The 21,887-nt window shown below is 48.3% G+C and overlaps 7 protein-coding genes across 7 annotated transcripts; 2 read left to right on the top strand and 5 right to left on the bottom strand.

The window, feature by feature from the left end:
* Nucleotides 1–1,384: 1,384 nt before the first annotated feature.
* On the top strand, nt 1,385–3,477 carry GGS25DRAFT_528037 (MFS general substrate transporter; the record flags this gene model as incomplete). Its single annotated transcript, XM_049265142.1, has 7 exons — nt 1,385–1,546; nt 1,635–1,690; nt 1,761–1,951; nt 2,003–2,220; nt 2,294–2,831; nt 2,894–3,073; nt 3,134–3,477. 7 exons carry the CDS (start codon nt 1,385–1,387, stop codon nt 3,475–3,477), a joined length of 1,689 nt encoding a protein of 562 aa, XP_049112123.1.
* Nucleotides 3,478–4,481: 1,004 nt separating this feature from the next.
* On the bottom strand, nt 4,482–6,157 carry GGS25DRAFT_528035 (uncharacterized protein; the record flags this gene model as incomplete). The annotated part of the gene is made up of 4 exons (XM_049265141.1): nt 5,127–6,157; nt 4,853–4,926; nt 4,577–4,749; nt 4,482–4,519 (listed from the first exon to the last, which is right to left on the bottom strand). Exons 1-4 carry the CDS (start codon nt 5,877–5,879, stop codon nt 4,482–4,484), a joined length of 1,038 nt encoding a protein of 345 aa, XP_049112122.1. The 5' UTR covers nt 5,880–6,157.
* A 104-nt stretch (nt 6,158–6,261) lies between these two features.
* On the bottom strand, nt 6,262–8,167 carry GGS25DRAFT_509750 (uncharacterized protein). The gene has a single exon (XM_049262597.1). It carries the CDS (start codon nt 7,966–7,968, stop codon nt 6,706–6,708), a length of 1,263 nt encoding a protein of 420 aa, XP_049112121.1. The 5' UTR covers nt 7,969–8,167; the 3' UTR covers nt 6,262–6,705.
* On the bottom strand, nt 8,136–9,763 carry GGS25DRAFT_78858 (serine hydrolase FSH). The gene has a single exon (XM_049266017.1). It carries the CDS (start codon nt 9,592–9,594, stop codon nt 8,803–8,805), a length of 792 nt encoding a protein of 263 aa, XP_049112120.1. The 5' UTR covers nt 9,595–9,763; the 3' UTR covers nt 8,136–8,802.
* Nucleotides 9,764–11,927: 2,164 nt separating this feature from the next.
* GGS25DRAFT_509744 (uncharacterized protein) lies at nt 11,928–12,942 on the top strand. The gene has a single exon (XM_049262596.1). The coding sequence runs from the start codon at nt 12,054–12,056 to the stop codon at nt 12,306–12,308; it is 255 nt and encodes an 84-aa protein (XP_049112119.1). The 5' UTR covers nt 11,928–12,053; the 3' UTR covers nt 12,309–12,942.
* Nucleotides 12,943–18,540: 5,598 nt separating this feature from the next.
* Nucleotides 18,541–19,884, bottom strand: GGS25DRAFT_526085 (uncharacterized protein; the record flags this gene model as incomplete). The annotated part of the gene is made up of 1 exon (XM_049264916.1): nt 18,541–19,884. One exon carries the CDS (start codon nt 19,882–19,884, stop codon nt 18,541–18,543), a length of 1,344 nt encoding a protein of 447 aa, XP_049112118.1.
* A 56-nt stretch (nt 19,885–19,940) lies between these two features.
* GGS25DRAFT_509741 (uncharacterized protein) lies at nt 19,941–21,733 on the bottom strand. Its single transcript, XM_049262595.1, has one exon. It carries the CDS (start codon nt 21,548–21,550, stop codon nt 20,387–20,389), a length of 1,164 nt encoding a protein of 387 aa, XP_049112117.1. The 5' UTR covers nt 21,551–21,733; the 3' UTR covers nt 19,941–20,386.
* Between the last annotated feature and the right edge of the window lie 154 nt (nt 21,734–21,887).

Raw genomic sequence — 21,887 nt, 5'->3', positions numbered from 1 at the left:
CCAGTAGCTTAACTAGAAAGCTTAGCTTCTATGATGTATCTAAGTGGAGGCTAGCGGGATGGCTGGTAAATAAGGAATATTTGCACGTGGGCCTGCTTCTAGAAGTATGTAAAGGAAGCCCTGAATTATTTTTGACATGTATTAGGTACCTAGCCTGGGGTTGTCACAATGGTTGAAGGCATATCTTACATAGCTGCTGGGTTGAGTGTAACTCGCCGCTTTTGCCACAATTGACTTAGGTTACAATAATCATGAATGAATGAATGAGATATGCATATATATTATAGGATATAAGGCGAATGGCTTCCTTGAATACCTATTTTTAGTCCCAACTCCATGCTGAGGCTTGAAGCCCCCGTTTCCTTCTCGAAGCCATACCGATACCTTGGTAACACCCCAGCAGGTAGCACATGGATGATCTAGGAGGAAAACACCGATAGATACCACTACGCATGTACCTATGCTTGTAGCACACATAAGTGTTGAATTGCCACAATTTTATTTTGGCTTGAGACTGCCAATGAAAGTGGACCGGAGCGGATGGCGACAAATCGCGACATTTAACCTCCAATTTTCATCATCAGATTTATGCAGTTCAAAGGGTACATGCTTGAGACAATCTTCAATCAGAGCCTTTCTATTGGCTTATCGCACGTTCATGCTTAAATGCATGGTGATATCTTCAAGGGTCGTGCTATCTTAACGTTACTGTACTTATGTTGAGTATTAGTAGTAGGAGGGTGTAAGCTCCAAGGGTGGAATAGCTCAAGACCCTTCTGATAGTGACGTGCTGTTCCTTGCTGCGCTACTATGTCAGGTACGAATTCAATCGGAACCAAATATCATTGGCAGTTGTGATGTTAGATATGGCAAGCTATTCCCGAAATCCTGGAAGTACCTGCGCGTTTTCTAAGGGTGCGAAAGGGGGGCGTACAGGCGAGCGGACACTGTCCGAATGTAGGTTACCTTTGACTATCTCCCGAGAATGGAAGCTTTTGACAGAAGGAGGCGGGGTGGAAAAACAGGTTCTAATATCTCAGCTTTTTATTCATCTACAATCACACCATAGCTGCCATTCCATTGTGAGATCAAATCATACCTACTTGGGTAGTTATCTACGAGAATAAACCCCATTATACCCAGATCTAGAACCCCCACACCGGAAAACATGGAAGAAGCAGGGTTCTCGGCCGATATATGTAGTCGAGATTTCATATCCATGTCGATGATACCATATGGCTGGATTGGTGGGTCGGTTGGTGATACTGTGGCGGCCTTCATCTGAGCCAATGGTGCTACTATATAGAGACAGACGTAGTACCCTCTGACCTCTCAATTCGATAAGGTCGACCGTCTCAGATTCCTCATAGGACGCAACATCAAAATGGCAACCGTACTCTTTCGAGGCCTCGACGAAAAAAAGACAGTCACCGAGTCGACTACATCGCTTGGTAGTGACGCACCACCTCTAGGTGCACCCAAAGAGGAGAAACGTTTTTGGTTTCAACGTACGAAAGACTTCGACGAAAACGCAATTGCTACGCAGGTAATGCAACCCAAGCCCAGCTCAGCCCAGCCCTATAACTGCCATTGACCTCCAAGAACACCAACTAACCCCGAGTTGCTACATACAGCCTAGTGTATTCGATGATGCCCAGACCGCCGAGAAATACCTTCCTCGCCCTGATTGGTATGCTGCACACACTCTAAACCAACTACCTACCAAGCATATAAGCGCGGAGTCTTACACATGACAATAGGGAGAACTCGCACCGTTTCGACCCCAACGCTCGATGGACGTGGGCTGAAGAATATGCGATCGTCCGCAAAATCGACTGGAGGATCACAGTATGGGCGTGTATCATGTTCATGGCGCTCGAGTTAGACAGAGCCAATATATCGCAGGCGCTGACTGACAACTTCTTGACGGATCTGAACTTGACTACGAACGGTATGCTTGTTTACCCATCTGCCTAAACTGACATTACTAACCAGGCGGCAGACTATAATCTCGGAAACACCGTCTTCAAGCTCTCTTTCTTGCTCGCTGAGCTTCCATCTCAGCTGGTTTCTAAGTGGATGGGTCCGGATCGATGGATTCCCTCGCAGATGATTCTCTGGAGCATTGTAGGTGGGGCGCAGTTTTGGCTCTCAGGCCGAACTTCGTTCTTAGCTACACGTGCTCTGCTCGGTATACTGCAAGGAGGTTTCATTCCTGATGTGAGTATTTGACTCTAGACCCCCGCGAATCTTACCTATGTTTAGGTACCCAGTACTAATCCGATGATGTTAGGTCATCCTCTATCTGTCGTATTTCTACAAACACCACGAGTTGACTCTTCGTCTTGGATTCTTCTGGACTATGATGAGCGTAGCCGACATTATTTCAGCGCTCTTGGGCGCTGGCCTGTTGCACCTGCGAGGCGTGCTCGGGTACTCCGGCTGGCGCTGGTTGTTCCTGCTTGAAGGCTTGCTCACTCTCGTAGTAGGCGTCTTCTCCTTCCTCCTCATGCCCGCTGGCCCTTGTCAAACCGCTAGCTGGTTCCGTGGGAAGAACGGCTGGTTCTCGCCTCGCGAACAGACGATCATTGTCAACCGGGTGTTGCGCGAGGACCCGAGTAAGAGCGACATGCACAACCGACAGCCGATCACGCCGAAGCTGTTGTGGAAGTGTCTGAAGGATTACGATCTCTGGCCGCTTTATATCCTAGGACTCGTCTTTCAGATCCCGGCGGTTCCAGAGCAGCAATACTTGACGCTATCACTTCGGCAGATGAAGTTTGACACTTTCACGTCTAACCTTTTGTCTATCCCGTATACAGTCATCCACAGTGAGTTGAAACATGCAAGTGAGAAGTGTTCATGAGTTCGACAGACTAACAAAGAGGGTTAGTTATCATGATGCTTGCAAACACATTTGCAGCCGAGATATTTGGAGAGCTTACTTTGATAGCCATGGTTGGGCAGTTCTGGATTCTGCCTTTCCTGATTTACTTGAACGTCGCCGACACTGCCAACACCAACAGATGGGTTATCTACACAGTCACAACTCTCTTGTTAGGGTATCCCAATGGTAACGCTTTCCCCTTAAGACAATTTGCTTTCTGTAAAAATGCTAACCGTCGATCATCAGCCCATCCCATCCAAGTCGCCTGGAACTCACGCAACTCAAACACCGTCCGAGCTCGCACGGTCTCCGCCGCCTGCTACAACATGTTCGTGCAGGCCGGTGGCATTATCGCATCCAACATCTACCGTGCCGACGACGCTCCTTTATACCGCAGGGGTAATAAGCAGCTGCTGGCTATACTCGCCATGAATATTGTGCTCTACGTTTTGACCAAGGTATATTATGTCTGGAGGAACAAGTCCCGGGATCGAACGTGGAACGCCATGACCGCTGCAGAGAAGCTCAATTACTTGTCGACGACTACGGATGAAGGGAATAAGCGCTTGGATTTCCGGTTTGAGCATTAGACAAAGAGGGTATATCGACTTATGACGCTATTCACAACAGCCTACAGTCAATAGATGTTTATCATAAGTTGTGACCAATTCGTGTCGCAAGAGATTAAGATGCTATTTCTTCGTAGTGTTTTTCGATGCTCAAAACGCTTCTGATATGTGCCAGGACTAGATCGATTCTATTAGGTCGTCAAGCTATACACATAAGGTATCTCACAGCCAACTAAAATGCAACTATTCCGGTCGCGATCTCTCACTGACGCACGGTCCTTTATTTTGCTCCTTTTCCGCACGGCCACAAACAACAACCTCTCCCCCCTCACCCATCACCGCGCAACCACATCCGAGATTCAACCCGGACCAAGAGACAGTATATAAACCATTAAAGCAGTAGAATTCTCAGCCGGATTGGAATGACCTAGTGGTTCGAAGTGTTCGAAGAATAGAAAAAAAAATTCAAATCACAAATACAACCGCCACTAGGTCCTGGGGTTCGATTCCTCAGCTGGCTAACATAAATTTTTCAATTTCTTTTTGACATGCCGGATATATTGCCCACAGTATAACTTCATTCTTGAAATACGCCATTCATAATTGGACTTGTATGAGAACTTCTACTAAACTAGGCAATTCGTGTCGTGCAGGTGCGTGGTTCATCCCGCGTGGCACAGCGATAAATCCACTCTCATCTCTATCAGTCAGCAGTCGCATTATTACTTGATTATCACAATTCATAAGCTTATTTTAAGACCATCTCGGTCTGGGGGAGATCTTACTATGGTAATATGGCCTAAGCTTGACTTCCTTACATGGACTTTACGGAGACAAGGTACATCAATCTCATCAATTCATACGAATGATTGGAACAGCTCTATTTTGCAAATACATATAGATTATAGACGAGACAGAAACCTCAAGGCCCTACATGCTTTGGCTGGCATCGCGCATTACGGCTTCATCCAACACGACGTAACCTACCACCATCCAAGTCTAGGTACCGTCTCCTGAACAGCAACCTACGCAGACATTTCCTGGCCCGGAATGGAGGTCACCCCTGTAATACTGTTAGCCGGACAAGCCCTAAGATAGATACTTGGGAGATGTAACTTACATCCATCAATCTCCTCCTTCACAACAGGCGCCTTGGTGCACTTCATCGCCTCCTCGGAGGACTGGGTCTTGAGCTGGCTGCAGACGGCGCCGTTGCAGCGCGCGTCCATGGCGCGTTGGAGGCTGTCGCCCTCCCAGCCGAAGACGTAGTCGCCGTGCTGCGAATAGCCGTTCCTGTCGATTGTGGTTAGGGGTATTGTCGAATTATGGGGAAGGATCCTTCACAGAAAAAAACAAAAAGAAAAGAAAAGAGGGGGGGGGGCTAAAAGTAACTCACTTGTCGTTGGTGCTCCACACGAACGGCTGCGAGCCATCCTCGGGCCATAAGTTCTTGTCGTTGAAGATTCGAGTCTGTGTCATTTTTCACACATCGGGGTTAGCGAGTGGCCTGTATCGTATCGAACAGCGCAGAGAAAAGTTGAGCTGGGGATAATAGCGAGCCCCTTTTTCAAAGCCCCTTTGCTAAGGAGACAAAAAAAAAAACTCGCAAACTGAGTCCGTTGACCCTCGAGACAAAAACGTGCAAGAGAAAAAAAATCAACAACGCTTACATCCCACATAACCTCCAGCATGACCTGCGGAATCTTAACCGGATGACTCTGAGGGCACACCCCCGACGCGCCCACCCCGGTGCCCGGGGCCCCCGAGCTCGGGTACGCCACGTGCGTCTTGTGGTCGGGGCTGTCGGTGTTCTTCCCGTCCCAGCAGGTCGGGAACGTGATGACCGATCTGATGCCGCCGTCGCAGAAGCCGCTCGGCAGCGTCTGGCTGTCGGGCGCGCCGCAGTTGATGTTGGTGTTGTCGCCCGTGCGCGGCATGCAGCGGTGGCAGACCTTGGGCGCGTCGCCCGGGCCCGTGAGCGCCGCGTCGCCGACCAGCATGCGGAAGCCCGGCTTGAACGCCGTCACCGGCGACGACCCGTCCGGCGTCGGGATGTAGTACACCGTGATGCCGCCGTCGGCGCGGAGGCCCTCGCTCGCGAACTGCGGGACGCGGCGGTACGTGCCGTTGCGCGCGCGGAAGTAGAGCACCGCCGTCCAGTAGTTGGAGAAGTCCTCCGAGAAGGTGCAGCTGGTGCAGGTGGACTGGCTCGGCAGGTCGTGGGTCGCCGGGTCCATGGACGCGTTGAACGAGTTGCCCCCGACGATCTGGTGCAGGTGGGGCGAGGGGATGGAGCCGGGGGTTACGAGGGGGTCGAGACGGTCGACGACGAGCTGAGAGCAGCTGAAGCGCATCATCGGCATCGCACCTTGGCTGTACCCGCGCTCCATGAGGAGGAAGAGGGCGAGGGCTTTCCACTGCATTTTGGAGTCTTGGTACCTACCGTTGTTGGCGAGGAATTATAAAAATGGCTTGTCGTGGTGGTTGGGTAGAGGAAACCGGGATAAAACTTGGGCCATGGATCTGGATTGGGTCGTAAACTCCTATATACTGAGATGATCCTGCCACGATTTCATCCAGGACATATGCCGCTGGGCGCTATCTTGTTCGGTTCCTCTCAAATTGCTTCTATATTGGCACATTTAGGCAATGGCGGATGCTACCTCGACTCCACGAATCACAGATGGCTTCTGTCCACCCCCCTGAATCTTGGACTCATGAATACTCTGCCCTCGAGCAAGCCATGACCTATTAAATGTAGGCTTATCTACATTATTTGCATATGCTGCCAAAGAAACGTCTAGAGATTTTCGGCGTAATATTTTGACCGGTAGGTAATTCCAAATCAACCCGCATGCCCGGGTGCAAGGCGTCACTAAACCTGGGCTTCACCATCTGTGATACTTTGAACCACGGTAATGCGCATCAACCCATAATAAACTTGGAAGCAGTTTTATATACCTACCTAGGTACAGACAAAGTAGGTGTATTAACGAAGTAGATGCTTGACTTACCATACTCCACGAAATAGGGGGTACCTGCCTAGGTACTAGGTACCTATGTTGCGAGTCTTGGTATGCCAGATTATATTTTTCATCCCACAATACTGCCCGCGAGCATACCGCGTAACCTGATATAAAATCCATAGATATTTTTCACTTAGTACGAATACGCCTTTCAACTAATCATGCCATTGCACAAAAATAACATGCTCGCTAAATCACACTCCCCCCGCCATCCCCTCAACCCTCACGCCTTCACCACCTCCTCCTTCTCCAGCACCCGCCTCGACGCCAACCACTCCCCCTTACTCAACGGCGGCTCCGTATACGTAACCTCGATCCCCAACCCTCTACAAAACCCCGCCACCCTCCCCAGCCCATCCCACGGGAACCCCGTCTCCTCGTCCGGCGAGTAAAAGTTCGGCCCAAAAACCACGTGGATCGACTTCAGCGGCACCGTCTTCGACGCCGCTGTCGCAAACTGCCGCAGCCACAGCTCCTCGCGCTCGCCAAAGGTATCCCACGACTCGGCGGCGCCGGCGTACGCGTTGAGGTTCCAGGTGAAGCTCTCGAGGCATGGCGCGAGCAGCATCGCCGCCTCCGCCTCGTCGTAGGCGAGCGGGTGCGCGAAGTAGTACTTCGACAGCGCGAGCACCCTCAGCTTCGGGAAGCGCGATGCGTCGGGCAGGTGGCTCGTGGTGGAGGCGGCGGACAGGGCGCCGAGCGTCAGGCTTTCGAGCGTGTCTTGGTGGGAGGAGAGCCAGGAGCCGACCATGGAGGGGGTGATGCTGTGGCGCCCGGTTGGCCGGCTCTCGAGGCTGAAGTGCCGGAGGTGCGCGGGCCAGCGGATCAGGGTGGCGGTGCTGTCGGCGTCTTCCTCGTAGTCGGAGAGCATTAGGGAGGTGAAGGGGGCGGTGCCGGCCTGCGCGCTATCCAGAAGGGGTTCGGCTGATGCTGATTTTGAGATCCCGTGGAGAGCTAGGTGCTGGAGCGCCGAGCCTTGGACGTATTTCACCACGGTGGGGAGGTCAAAAGCATCGTTGTGTTTCTCGAGACGCAAGTGCTTGAGGTCCGGGGTGTTGGCTAGAAGACGGGAGATCAGGTCCCAGGTTTCGCTGTGGTATCGTTGAAAGCCCCCGCGCACAGTCAGACACCGGACTCGCGCGCAGCCTGTTAGGAAGTCATCTGTGATCAGCGGGTCCCATTCCGGTGTGGCGAGGAGTGGACGATCGGTGCCCCAAATAAGCAAGTGCCGACAATAGCGGCGGAGTGATATATCCGTGCGATGCAGCTCGGCGGACGACGATACAGTAAAGGTGAGGTCGCGGTAGAGGAAAGACGTGGCTAGCTGGTTCAGACGCCGGGATACCAGTGTCAAGGCTTTGGCAGTGTCATGGCTTGGGCGTTTGGGACACCTGCAAACTAAAGTGTTGTTGGGTAAAGTAGAGAACTCAAGGATGAGGAGAACTAATTCGTCGGGTAAGGTATCAAGGGAGGTGAATTTCAACATTTTGTGATGAGGTGTAAGTAAGTATATCTATGTATATCTCATCTCCTGCTATAAGTTACTATAAGTGAAAACGGAACCTTTTTCAAACCAAAAAAAAAGAGGAAAGTTTATCAGAACTGGCAATAAAAGTTCATGTCAGCTCAGAGCAAGCAAACAAGTTCTAGGATCTGACATACTTCATATAGTATTCCAGTAAGAGGGATGTGCTGTCGGATGGTCGTTAATAAGAGCCCCGAGGGATGCTGATAGTATGCTGATTACCCAGGCTAGGTACCTAGTAGGCTAGTAGGCACCTATAATCCCACTGTTATCCGCCATATGACTCGATGTCCCCGCTCCTAGAATGGCGGGGTTCGGTACTATTGTCCGTCAGTTGCCTTCAAGGTTGGCGGTACTTGGCCCCTGTCTTCGTATGGTCTCAATAATAACAAACACCACTGCAGTCAGTGACTGGCGATAGGATCGTGTATAGATAGGTGCACTAGCTTTGCACCGCCTGCTTACGTGATACCAAGGCCCGGAAATCTTATGTATAGTTATCAGTCATCAATCATCGGTTGCCGAGTATGCTTCCTTGTTTTCCGTTATACGCCTCTTGGAATTTTGAGCGAGGTGCTTCACCTTCGTTTCATTTTGTTTAAAATGATAAAGAATGTTTATTGATGTCTATTTAGTTAGCATGACAGAGGATTGCGTTGAAATCTAACAGGTATCCAGGTGTATCTTTTAGTGGGGTTCTCATCATCCTACGCTCTGCGCCGTAATCGTCTCCTCAGCCCCCATGTCCGGCTCCACGCGGGCGCGGGGGACAATATTTTAGTGTCTCAGCACTAGTTACAGTGCCTTCGTTTCTCTCGCGACTTCCAGGATCTGATTTACCAGAGGCTGTACATCTGTACTCTTAAGGGGAATTCGATGATCGCCGTTCCACTCCACTAACCGCGTGGTGTTGGGATCGCAGTATTCCTCGAGAAGTTCCCTGTGTAGACTCACGCCCGGATCGTTAAGGCCGTGCACATGAATGGTCGGTAGCTTTAGTATGTGGTTTCCGCTCATCATCTCCATCAGGTCCGGTCCACCTGTGAGGCCAATCTGCGACGGGTGGGCCAACATCGATGATTTGAACACGTCGGGGTCTAAATTCACAAGAGGTGCGCGCCCAGCCATTACAACTGCGAACTTCCAATTCGATCCCGCTCGATCACTGCCCAACTTTTCTGTGCGGATTTGCTGTCGAAACAACAGGCTAGCTACCATTTTGGCGCCTTGGCTAAATCCGAGGAGAGCAACCCAAGGGCCGGTGGCGCCTAATTCGTCGTCCATATCCATAGCTTCCTTTAGCTGAGCTTCAATCTCAGTGACCGCGGTGTGGTCTTCTACCTCAGACTGCTCGGGTAACCAGCGCAACCACCGCTTAAAGGGGCCGTGTTCTGCGTACACTGACAAGACATCTGGTCCGGCGGTGGATGAGAACGGGGCCTCTGCGTAGACCATGCGAAAGTGGGGCTCGAGCGTGCGCGACAGCACGCGGCACTGCGCCCGAAAAATGCGAGCGTTAGTCCCACCGCCGTGCAAGCAGAGAATGCGCGGTAGGTGCAATGTTGAGTCTGCGCCGTTAATATCCATGTTGACGTGTGTGGCGGGTACGTAGTTTAATCATGCAACGCTGGAAATAGTTGGAAGAATGGGCGGTGACAGTAAACAATAGCGGCGTTGTATTAATCTTTAATCTTGAAAGATTGAGGCGTATAAAATTGAGGAATTGAGTAGAAAATAGTGTCACCCTGTTGGGTACCTGGGTAGGTGGACAGTAGGGTATAAATTGTACCAAGTAGGCAAGGGACAAGAGAAACTCCGCTTCCGCGTCCGCTTGCACTACGGACGGTTTTCGCTCCCTTTGGACGCAAGAGATCTAAGCTTACATCTCTTGGTAGAATCTAGTAGGCAGGATTGTCCAGCGCAACATGCCCTTAACCAATCAGGGCAGCGAGTGGCATATTTCGGAACGGACTTCACCAATGCCCGCATCAAAGTATGTCAGCTATGTCAGCTCCAGCAACGCACGCAGTGAGAAAAGTTGTTCCTTGGCAGTAATGAACTACATAGTAATTAGTAAAACTTTACTAAGGAGGGACGAGTTAAATGTAAAGTTTTACTTAATAAAATCGTGTTGTGGAGCCGTGCCTATGAGTGAAAAAAAAAGCTCGGGCCCGTTCCTTGCAAAAATTGATAAGATAAGCCTATGAGTGAAAAAAAAAGCTCGGGCCCGTTCCTTGCAAAAACTGATAAGATAAGGAGCTGAGCCTCCACAGCCTCAATTCAGCCACTTTCCATTCAATTCCATCCATTCAGTTCCATTCTTAATAATCAAAGCTGACTAATCCAATCCATCTTTTTAATCCAATCCATCTTTTCTAATTCTTCCATTCCGACTTCTTCTTTTCAACTTTTTTCCATTCAATCCATTTGATCCATTTAATTTATTTAATCCATTTAATCCATTCAATCCATCTTATTAATCATCTTCAACACCACCACCTAAATCAAATATTTCAAGAAATATTTGAAATAATTGATTTACATGGTGGTGTTGAAGGTGGTGTGGAAGGTGGTTTGCTGGATTTGGGGGCTGAAAAGCGATGCACCCAATCAATCAATCAACAGCTTGAAAAGTTGGCTCCAAACGTTTCACTTTTTACTAGCGGCTCAATAGGTCCAGATTTGAGCCAATAGGATGGCTTCAATTTCAATAGGCTTACTAGCGCTTAGTTTGCCTAACTGTTTGCCTTGGATGGTTGGGGTACGTACTGATGGAGCGTGCTCTAGACCGGTCTATATAAGGGCTCTCAACCCCCAAGCTGTTGTAATTCTTTTCTTCCTCCTTTCAACCACCTTTCAGGTTTCAAGAGCTTTTCAAGAGCCACACAGCCTCAACCCAGTTGATCCATTCAATTAATGGCTGATGCACCCATTCCGAGGCGGGTCGGCCGGCCCCGGAATGCTGCGCTGCCGCCGCTGCTGCCGTGACCTGCTCCAGGAGAGCTTTCAGAGCTTTCGGGAGGGTTTATCCCTGACGCTAACATGTGCCATCAGCCGTAAATCCCCCCCCGGGGCAGTCCCATCGCCGCAAGCGGTTCCCAAATACAGCCGGCCTCCGACAACCGGCTTTCCTCCGAACCTCCCTCCCATACTCCGAAAAATCCCCCCAATCCGACAATTTCTCCCCATCCGGCCAAGCCGATTCCAGCCCTAACACCTGTAAGTCCCGGCGCATAGGTTGATCTAAGCTTAGTAAATGGAGTCACGTGATATTCGCGTCGCTCGCGTGAGTATTACGTAATCGGTGCCTGATATTAAAGAAACCTACCGTCACGTGATTGTTATGTAACTATCGCCTCACGTGAAAGAAAGGGCCCATTTAACCTGGCCAATGGCTGGCCTTTAATTGGGTTAAACATTTGGGTGATTTAAACCTGTTTTTCTTCTTTTCGAGCGGAGCGAGCAGCACTCCGCAGGAGCCGCCGGAGGCATGATTAAATGTTTACTGTTTAAATAAGATAAAAACAAATAAACAAAAGATGAAATAAGTAAAATAGTATTTAAAATCAAAATTGTTGCGGAGCGACGATTTTCCAGATATCAAATTAATAAAGTTTTACTAATTTAAATTGCTTGCAATTTGCCGGGTATTTTACTGCATTAAAGTGGGGTGCAATTATGTAAGTAAGTACTACTATGCCGTATGTATGTATCCACATGTACCTATCCATCCATCTCCAACTTGGAACCAGTTGACATTTGAACTTTCAAGGTTGACTTCAACAGTTTAAAGTAAACTGTGTGGTACCTAGTAGTTCTACCAGTAGTACCTGACAAGTATATACCTAACTTAGTAGGGTAGTAGTAAGTTAACAATGACAACTCCAAAGGACTGCACTCCATTATCGCTCCATCATCACGACATCCATTTTTCATCGATCAATGTACTACATAGTATATAAAAATAGCACCAAACTCCCACTTGTAGTCTCCAGCCCACACAAAGCAGCATTTTTCAAGTCCCAGGTGACTTATATGCAGTAACAATGACTCTGTCGCTACCGCCAGAAGTCTTACTCATCATATTCACCAATTGCGCCATATCTAGCCAAGATCTAAAGTCGCTGAGGCTCGTCCAGAAGTCATGGGAAGGCATAGCTACAAGGGAGCTATTTCGTCAAGTGTACCTCTCTGCGCTTATCAGAGACCGCGATACATTTTTCAATATTGCAAGACACCCACGTCTATCCACCATTCCTCGCATGCTCGTGTGGTACGAACTAGAGAGAGGCACATCATAGCATGATATGGACGATCTTCTGTATGATATGGACCAAGATTATCCACCAGAGTTCTTCATGGATATCGCCCGACAGATACTCTTCGATACCTTCTGGTTCTCTCCAAAGTCGACGCGAGACCCAGACGGGGACCTAGACGAGGAAATCTTCCGACAAAAAGCATCAACCCTTGACGATTTCTTCCCTCAGTTTTGGACTGCCCTGGACGCCATGCCCCAGTTACGTACCTTTATCAGTCAAGCAATGCCTCCATGCCGCCTACTCACCACTTCTTCCACAGCCTACCCAGCAACAGCACAACTTTTGCATGGCATGCCTCATGCCATCGATTCCGATATACCTATACCCATGCTCGAACATACGCTCTTGGGCACTGCTGTGAGCACTGCTGTAAGAACTGCTATAACGAAGAGTCGCCATACTTATCCCTTGAAGCGTGGTCCATTCAGTCGCTTTTACTTTTCCGACTCGGGCAGTAGATATGGTACCCTACCTAGTATTCAATTTAAACATATTCACTCCCTTTTCACTACCTTGACACATCTAGATATGTACATCAGTCGTCCAGTAGAATATAAATATGTGGAGGCCCTGCGGGACTACATTATGACGGAGAAAGGGCTCACTCACCTCCGTATATGTTTTGAGCACCAAAACTCACTCATTCACGTGTCTCCGAATGAGGTTGGTGCATTCGAGCTTCTTTTCAGCCATCAAAAGTTTCATCTACCGAAATTGCGCTTTTTGCATGTATCAGAATTAAGAACCGAGCCGAGAATACTGCTACAAATTCTCAAGAGGCACGCAAGGACCTTAAAGTCGCTGAGAATCGATGATAACATTGAACCACAAGTCCTCCCTAAATTCCTTCAACTGGCACGAGAAGATAGACTTGAGTTAGAGCAACTTTCTATCGTACCCACGCATACGAAAAACTACCACTGCTTGTCAGTGTTGGGACTTCCAGCCCACGAATATCTGGCGCAAGAAGAGGATGACCTGATACCACTGCAGATTAGATTCAACGAGTTTGCATTTGTGTGCAATCTGGATTTTGGTTGGGAGCTAGGCGGTTGGAAGACAGCAGTAATTGAGGAGCGCCATGGAGAGAGTGTATTCTCACGCGCGTACTCGAAAGAGGAAATGGCTTTGCTGGACTCGGATAACCGTGACTTGTGGTATTGTGCCACTTGGCCCTATCCAGAGCCCTTCGGCCAAGATATCACGCCTTCACGCATTAACTATAATGAGTCGGACTTGGCAAACACTTATGATAAAGTCTCGAGGGAAAATGCTTCTCATCTCAAACATCTACAAGAAGCCCCCTCGTGGAGATATCATTGGGACATTCATAGGGAGATTCAACATTACTCACGATGCGCTGACGACGATATGGGTCCACCCCTATCCACCGAAGGCCATGAATCTGGTGGTGGGAGCTACCAAGTGCCGACAGAGATGTGGTATTTCCAGCATCGCAACGGAGAAGTAGCCTTCGGAGACGAGCCGCTAGAATTCTAGGAGGATTGGGAAGGTTCCGAGGCTGGAGACTTGACTATGCCAACTCCGTTTGGATGGACGAGCAATGTTCATTATCTATCCCAAAACTCGCCTCCGCCGGTAGCAACACTGCTCCACCATGCTGAAGCACCCCAGTTAAAAAAACCAAGAGACGCCCCCCCCGGCGTATTAGTCCCATATGATAGCGCGAACGACCCGATGTCTCATACCTATTGGCGGAATCTTCACCCAATTCCACCTTTAATCATGCGTGCTGGGCTTAAGAGTCGTCCAGAACGGCCACGGCCACTATTCCTGTGAAAATAAAGCGAACTAGGTTCGTTACAATGAGCTGATAGACTGGTATCATGGGTATTTGCTACATTATCAGATCCAGAGCATAGGTACAATTAACCACTGTTTAATAAAACGCTGAGAACAGCCGCTAGGTACATAGAATTGGTCATTCGTTTAGAATAGAAGCTTTTTCATTCCGAATGATTATCTTGTGGATCCAACTGCCTCCGTGCATATGATTCACCTTGGCAATTTGCTAACTACCTAGGTAGATTTCCAACCTTGACTCTCTGTCTGTGACGTGTAGGTTTAGCAATGACTGGAAATTACATACGCGATCCATATTGTTACCTACCTTCGATCACTATCGCTATAGTAACTAATTACTGTTGTACTTATCTTCAAAGAGACTTTGAGCAATGGACAGCACTAAATGCCTACCTAGGTATTTCAAGTAAGTATGTGTTGAATAGGTTTCCATAGATACGTTGTTTAATGGGAAGTAGCAATCTACGGCAGAAGTAAAATACCTAAGTTAGGTGCTTACACGTAGTAAAAATATCACTTTCAATTTCGAATTCCCTATCAGGAGGTATGTCAAACGCTAGGTACTATTTATCACCTAAACTCAGGATATCACAGATACCTCGACCCCGCTAGTAGTAGTATTACCCGCATACCTACTACCTAGTATCCAACCAACTTCAGCAGCCTCGACGGCATAAGCCAATTCGTCGTACCTAGGTACTCCGCTGTACGCAAATATTACCTAGGTACTGACCTGCGACTTCCTGGCAAGAACAGTCAAGCCGGACCAAAAAAAACGCCAGCTGGAATTTTTACGCTTTTACTCGCTCACACACTTACTACAACTACTACTCACCTAACCTACCGCCGCCGCTGCCGCCGCTGCTGCTGCTGCTGCTGCTGTTCTTTGATCTTGTTCTCGCACGGCTCGCACTCCATGACCCGGCTCCCCAGGTTGTTGGGCCGCAGGTTGGGGCACTCGGGGGTCCCGGCCAGGGGCTCCGGGCACGGGTCGTAGTTCCGCACGTAGAAGTACCAGCGCGTGCAGTGCGGGCAGTAGAGGTTGGTTAGGTCGGCGTTGCACATTGTTTGGTTGGTGGGGGTTTATGTGTCGGGTTTGTGTGGGGTTAGGTAGGAGGTTGCCTAGTATGGGAAAAATGACGGAGAAAGGGGGGGGAGGGAGTGGTGGTTGGGGATGAGATGGGGAGGGGAGAGAGATGGTATTGGAGGGCCTTGGTTATTGAGACGAGTTAATGTTGTTATATATAGGTAGGTACTATACGAAGTAGCCATTCTTGTTTGTTGAGAAGATGGATGGCAATGCCCCAAGGTTTCGACAATTGATCCCCCCCTACTAGCCTACAATGGACTACGGGTAAATGCCCTTGTTGTTTGTTGAAATGGCATTTTGTTTTGTTTCGGCGCACAAAGCGTAAATGATTCCCTGCCAGCTGGTGAATGGTTCTATGTTTGGCGAGTGTATGGCCACGGCTTCCACGCAACAATGCTTTGTTTAAAAAGGCATTGTAACGCTGACCCCTGAGAAAGGAATCGCAGTAACACGACACAATACTGGGGCAACGTGACCGCTTCTTGAATGTACAATACACACTACCTGATATATTTCCGTAGAAGAGGGCTTTCTCATAATCTGGCCTACTTTCCCAAATCGTAGCCAAATGAATCATCGCCGCACCACTGTACGACAGGGCTGTCATTTTTTAAAGACAACTACCTCGATTTCGCGTTGAACTGGGAACTTTATTCTTCATTTTCATCATATGGGGCTGGTCGAATGTTGGGATCAGAGGCCATTAATGGTATCGGGGGAGGAAGGGGGAAGTAGCAATATATGCAAAAACGTTTGTCGCGTAGAATGATGGTGATAAACATGCTATCCACGCATTCTTTCCCATCTCACGGCTTGCTGGCATCTCTGTTTTGACCGTCCACTTAGGACTCCAAAGCAAACGATGGTGGATGTGATATGGCGTTGAAACGTAGGTGGAGGTGGAGGCCTTTGGTCGCGGTGGTGCCTCTGTGACTACCTACGTAGTCATAGATCCTGAATTGATAGCTAAGGAACTCGTGGTTGGTATATCCGTGTTTCTGGTTTGGCGTACTCATCGCGTTTTGACTTTATCCATGCTTCAACGGTGCGTCCCGAAAGGACTTGAATTGGCAGAGTGGCAATTCACGACTCTTTCAGATGATGCCTCCGCCAAAGGTGCCTTGAGGTGACACCAAGCTATGGTGTATCATGTTGCCATGGGGAGAGGCTTCTAACGGCACCTCGTGCGTATATCACCCGGGATCGATAACAGCAATGCCAAGTTGATGAAGCACTAGGTAGCAAGCGTGTCTGAGACGTAGTTCTTACTGCGCTTCGGAAACTCCTGTAGCTATTCAGAGCGCACCGGCATGGGGTCTGATGAAGATATCGCGTCGGAGTCTGGGAACAGAGAAAGTGAGTTATTGAATAGAGTAACAGTGGTATGGAGGCCATCTAGAATAAGTGTGTCCAGGTATTTTCGTATTGTTCTGTAAGTGTCTGTTAGTGGGGCAACCCCACGTACCGCAAAGAATTTCGGTGGCTACAAGATGTCTTGAAGATCCCAGAAAAAGGACATGGGAATACCATCGTGTGGACACATAAAAATTGCAGGTGGGCGGATGGATAGGTGAGCAGGTGGATGGGCAAGTAGTCAGAGATAAATAAATATATACGAGAAGACTTGGTGTGCTATTCCTACGCAGAAACCAAGTCACCAGATAAAACTATTGAAGAATGGTTTGATTTGATTGGAAATGCTACTATGACTTATCTACTACTAGAGGAGTCTGGTTGAGACCAGACTTATTGATTGATGTTCAAATGTCGGGTGTTTTCCAGAGCAGAAGAGACAATGAAGTTCTCCCTGTTGCTGGAATACCCATTTCATTCTTCAACATAGTTGGGCAGGCATAAGCGCATAAGAAGGTGCTTTGCCAAGTAGCCATATATGTTGGTGAGGTTAGTACCTGTGGTTAGTCCCTGTGGTAAGTAGTTAGTAGAGGAGGGGGGGAGACAAGCCAAAAAAGGGTAGATCATGTATGTAGATGGTGTTGTAGATGGTGTTGTAGATGGTGTTGTAGATGGTGTTGTAGATTGTTTTGTAGATTGTTTTGTAGATCGCTATATAGATGGCCATGTAAATGGTAAAGTAGATCGCTATAGATCATGAAGAGATCGTATGAATAGATCACCTAATGAAAGGTTAGCACAATATTAGATAGAGATGAGAGAGATGGACATACCTGTGTATAGACATTTCGTGGCAGATTGCTTGCCCACGAAAGTAGAAACCTTTGGCGGGCAGATTGCTTGCGGGCGAAAGTTGGGAAGGATGGAAAAAGAAGGATGGAAAATTGGGAGGACGGCCTTGCTTAAATACTTTTTCGAGGAGTGGGGCTAGTTACTGATTAGAATCAGCCATTACGCGCTAATCCGGATTCGTACCATTTGATTTCTGATTGCAAAAAGCCCATTGGGATTAATTAAATAAAACTTAAATGTAGTCGTGGTAGCGAGACAATGGTAGTGCTGATGATACTGTGCCTAAGGTTGATATTCCGATATTGAGGCTCTGTACAGTGGGGGCGTTAGTGACTTGGCCATTGTGGTGGGGAGAATACAGTGGCCAATCAGAACCCTTGTTCATTTCCTAAAACAGAAACTTCCCTCACAATTGGTACGTACCGATCTAGTTATTTTGATTATCCGGCGCACCGATCCTGAATTTTGATTGGCTATTTATTTACCACAGTACGTCCTTATGTACCCCTGTACCCAGCAAACTTCTACACAGTGTGTAAATTCTTGACGACAATTCTCTGATCATCACAAAAATCCTTCTGATTATTCACAATACCTGTGACTAACTACCTGTTTCCAACGACCTTCCTCAAATAATCATCACAGTAGGGTTAGCCAAGCCGTTCGCAGAAGACAGAGCATTTATAGCTTAGCTAATGCCAAGAAATCGGCCTCGAAGCGAGTACTTGGGCTGGCATGTCTCGCCTTGTTAAGTTAGATATTCCCGAAGTCAGCTTAGGCATTTTGGTGACACATGACCAGAGGAGAAGGTTTGGGAACGAGACAAAGTTATTGCGCGAAGAACTCTATCGACGTATACGCCGGCGTCACCATGGCCTCAACTCAACCAGCAGGACTTACTCCGATTAGAGTGCAGGAGAGTGTGCAAGGTTCCTTCTGATAGCTTAGATAACTAGATCATATATTTTTTAATCTTTGAATTCTAGCTCTGTTACTATTCACGATTAGAATGACTAAGTTATAGTGAACCTCGAAGGCGCAAAACACCGTTATTGCGCGGGGATCTCTAACATCTCCCCAGGGCTATGGAAGCTACCAGCCGAAGCCGTCATTATCCTCGCCAGACTCCGATGAAACGACATCCCAACCCTCCGACTCCAGTTGTGGATACGCGACTGCGGATACGATGCTGTCTTCGGGTTTGCTTTCATTCCAGCAGTCCTTGTAGTCATCCCCAACTTCGTCTTGTTGGTCGCTCTCCTCGATGGGATTGGGGTAGCAAACCTCTTCACTTGGCTCACAATACACTGCACCTCCCTCTTTGTCGTTAGCGACTCCCTTCTCCTCCTCTTCTTCTTTCTCTAGATTGGAAGAGGAAAACTGGGGAAAGAAGGTTTGGTAAGTAGAGAAGATAGAGTGTTTATTGTGCCCTGGGTGATCCATTCTCAGAGCCTGCTGGGAAGAACCAGTCATATCACCATCGCCCATAGCAGAGGTAAAAGAACCTCTCTGCGCCTGGTATGAAGCCCCAGCGTCTCCGTTGTCTCGCCAGCCCCATTCGGCTGACCACGATTGCAATTCCTCGTCACGGAAGAGGCGAGGGTAATAGTCCATGTGGCCAGCCCTGTGTCGGCACTCGGTGCAGGGCCACTCGGGGGACGAGCTAGCCGGGAGGTGCCCAAACCCCATCCGATCCGCCCTCAGTTCCGACATGTAGCGATCAAACTCCTCGCGCATTCTTTTTAGACAGTCCGAGAGTTCTGAGCGCGCGTCTTGGAGGAACGTATGAAATGTCTCGCGCATACCACGTACGTGCGAGTTACCCACGTAGTTTTGTATATTGCCGCGAGATTTCCGAGTGGGGATTGTGTCGATGGTGCGAGAGTCGGATATGGCAGGCGATTTCTCTGCATCAGTTTCGTAGCGACTTGTATCGGGGTCTGGGCGAGAACTCTCTGCCTTGAAAGTATTGTTCACCTTTGCTATAAACCCTTCTATCTTGGCAATGGCGTTGTCCATTGTGCTTGAATATGGCGGTACTGATTCGTTTGGGAAACATGTGGCGTGCGCCGATTGATCCCCATACATCGCGGATATATTAGCATCGAACGCGCCACCAAGTATGGCACGAGTTTCGCGCCTGAGTTGTCTGGTCTTGGTCGGATATTGTGGGCTGTGAGGTATATTAAATTCCCCAGTGGAAGAGCTTGTGTAGCAGCGTTGGTGAATAGGAGAATGCTGGAATATGATTCGGTCTCCTGGTACCTCATTGGAGACACTGGCTTCCATACTTAGGGGATTTATTGGTTGGGAAGAGCTATTCTTAGTTAGATCGGGAAGACCCCAAATTCGTTCATGTCTGTTTCGGATGCCAGAACTGCGCGAGGTATTGTTGACCAGCGGGGTCTGATCATCTGTATCCGAAAGTGGGAACATATTTCTTAGTGACTATCTACTTCAGAGAAAGAATGGCGAGGGGAGAGCAGGATTTTCTCAAGAATTGTGAATTATAAGGTGGGTGAGATGGGCAAAATTAACTTGAAAAATTACAAAGGATGTGGGAGAGAGGAGGGTGACTTTATAATCCTCAGTGCTCAGATCTTCCATTAGCACTTGGGTGATATTAGAGTTCTAGCTTTGACATATATCGTAGACAAAAGTAGGCAGAAGTAGAAACTCTGTGAGCTGAACGAAACGCATCATCCCTTTAAATATCTGACCACCTGGTGCCTGTGCAAATAAGGCGATGGGTTTGAATGCATTGACTAGTTTTTCTAGGCGTGGGTGCCTTCTGAAGTGCATGTGAAGAAATGTAGCGAGTCCATGTGTACTTAGGGTAGGTAGGTTAGTTAACGTTTTGTATTTCTTATTCGTGCTTTTGGGATGTCAGTATCATTTATGGCAGCACTATTGATTCTCTTGAACCGACAAGTAGGTTTTAATCTGTTTGATTTTCATTTGTTGACTTTGTCCTTCTATGATTCTGGTCAGAATAGTTAGGACGATAAAAATCCCCCGTCCGTTGTGTCCCCGTGTGTGTCCCCATGAGTGTCCCCGTGAGTGTCCCCGTGTCCGAACTTTCTCTTTCCACTTGTCTGTGGCCTGTAGGGAATCCCCCTTCCTCCTCTTGCTCATCTTGCACTACTGGATGCATTCTCACGATGGGGTACTGGACCTTGCGATCCCAATCCTCGATCGACCAAGGACTGCGTAAGAAATTCGCAAGCTCATGAAGGAGTAACTTCGTGTTAGCTCGACCCAGGAAGTCTTTAAGCATTTCTTCTGCTTGGCCTTGACTTCCTTGAATATCCACAGCCTTCAGGATGGCAATTATATACTCGAGCAGAAACTCCGCGTTGGTTGCACGTCGTCTTGTCATTGCATCGTCGTTAGATTGCGCGGTAGGTGGGGTATGGAGAAACTCGAAGACTTGCAATTCCCTTCTCAACCATGATCGTGCCCGAGAAACCATCTCGGGGTCAGTCTGAAACAACTGGGGAGTCAAGTCGCGGAATCCAGATATATGATTAGATCCGACGTGTAGAGAATAAAGTTGGTGACGATAAACTTGTTTACGACGAAGAAGAGCCTCCTCAGAAGTTAGCTGCCTTGGAGCTGTAGGCGGGTACCGAGACCGAGAGCGAAGATATCTTTGTAAGGCAAATCGAGTTTGTTGATGCCGAAGTCGCAACTGCGCATGGTGCCATGGTGGGTGTTGAGATTGTTGTTGTGAGAGGTTTGGTAATATGTTGGGTAATACGTTTTGTGATGGCTCTTTTGGAGGAGGGACTAGATATACTTGGTTTTTCGCATCCGCTCCATTATGGTTGAAGTCGTACCAGACTTCGTTGACGTTGCTCTTGCAGAGGGGGCACTTCGCCTGTTGCTCAAGCCAATTGATCAGGCAAACATAATCGAAGTTTCGGTGACCGCAAGGTCGAGCCTCGCAGGCTTCAGTGACGCGATCGAGGCAAATAACACAACATATTTCGTTTTGGTTGGCGGTGTTACCGGATTGTCTTTCTGATGGTAATACTACTTCGGCAAGGGCATTTTGAAGTACTTTGGATGGTACTTCAGCTTCGTCTACGTCTGTTTCCATGTTGGTAGAGCGTCAGCGACAGAGATACAAGTCGTATGACGTTGTCGTTGTTGTCGTTGTTATTGTTAATGTTGTTGTTGGTAACAAAGCAACTGACTGATTAGTTGATTTAATTGATAATACGTAGGTAGGTAGGTACCTGGTAACTAGCCCAGGACCTAGGTACTAGGTAGTAGGTACTCCGCAGAATGGATGAATGGAAAATAAAGGTGGAGATCCCATTCAGTTCATCAAGGTTTATTTTTAGGACACTGTTCGGAAGATAGATATACCGATGGTCAACGTGAACGATTTATTGATTAGAGCTGTCTTGGCATGCAGGTGAAAGCTGTGTAGC

This window comes from Hypoxylon fragiforme (assembly GCF_022984875.1).
Source record: "Hypoxylon fragiforme strain CBS 206.31 chromosome Unknown GGS25scaffold_10, whole genome shotgun sequence".
Taxonomy (NCBI): domain Eukaryota; kingdom Fungi; phylum Ascomycota; class Sordariomycetes; order Xylariales; family Hypoxylaceae; genus Hypoxylon; species Hypoxylon fragiforme.
This window is presented reverse-complemented; position numbering and strand designations above follow the sequence as displayed.

What these genes read in the sequence shown, in the direction of transcription:
- GGS25DRAFT_509750 (XM_049262597.1), bottom strand. Translation starts at nt 7,968, where the DNA reads ATGTTGAAATTCACCTCCCTTGATACCTTACCCGACGAATTAGTTCTC.
- GGS25DRAFT_78858 (XM_049266017.1), bottom strand. Translation starts at nt 9,594, where the DNA reads ATGGATATTAACGGCGCAGACTCAACATTGCACCTACCGCGCATTCTC.
- GGS25DRAFT_509744 (XM_049262596.1), top strand. Translation starts at nt 12,054, where the DNA reads ATGACTCTGTCGCTACCGCCAGAAGTCTTACTCATCATATTCACCAAT.
- GGS25DRAFT_509741 (XM_049262595.1), bottom strand. Translation starts at nt 21,550, where the DNA reads ATGGAAACAGACGTAGACGAAGCTGAAGTACCATCCAAAGTACTTCAA.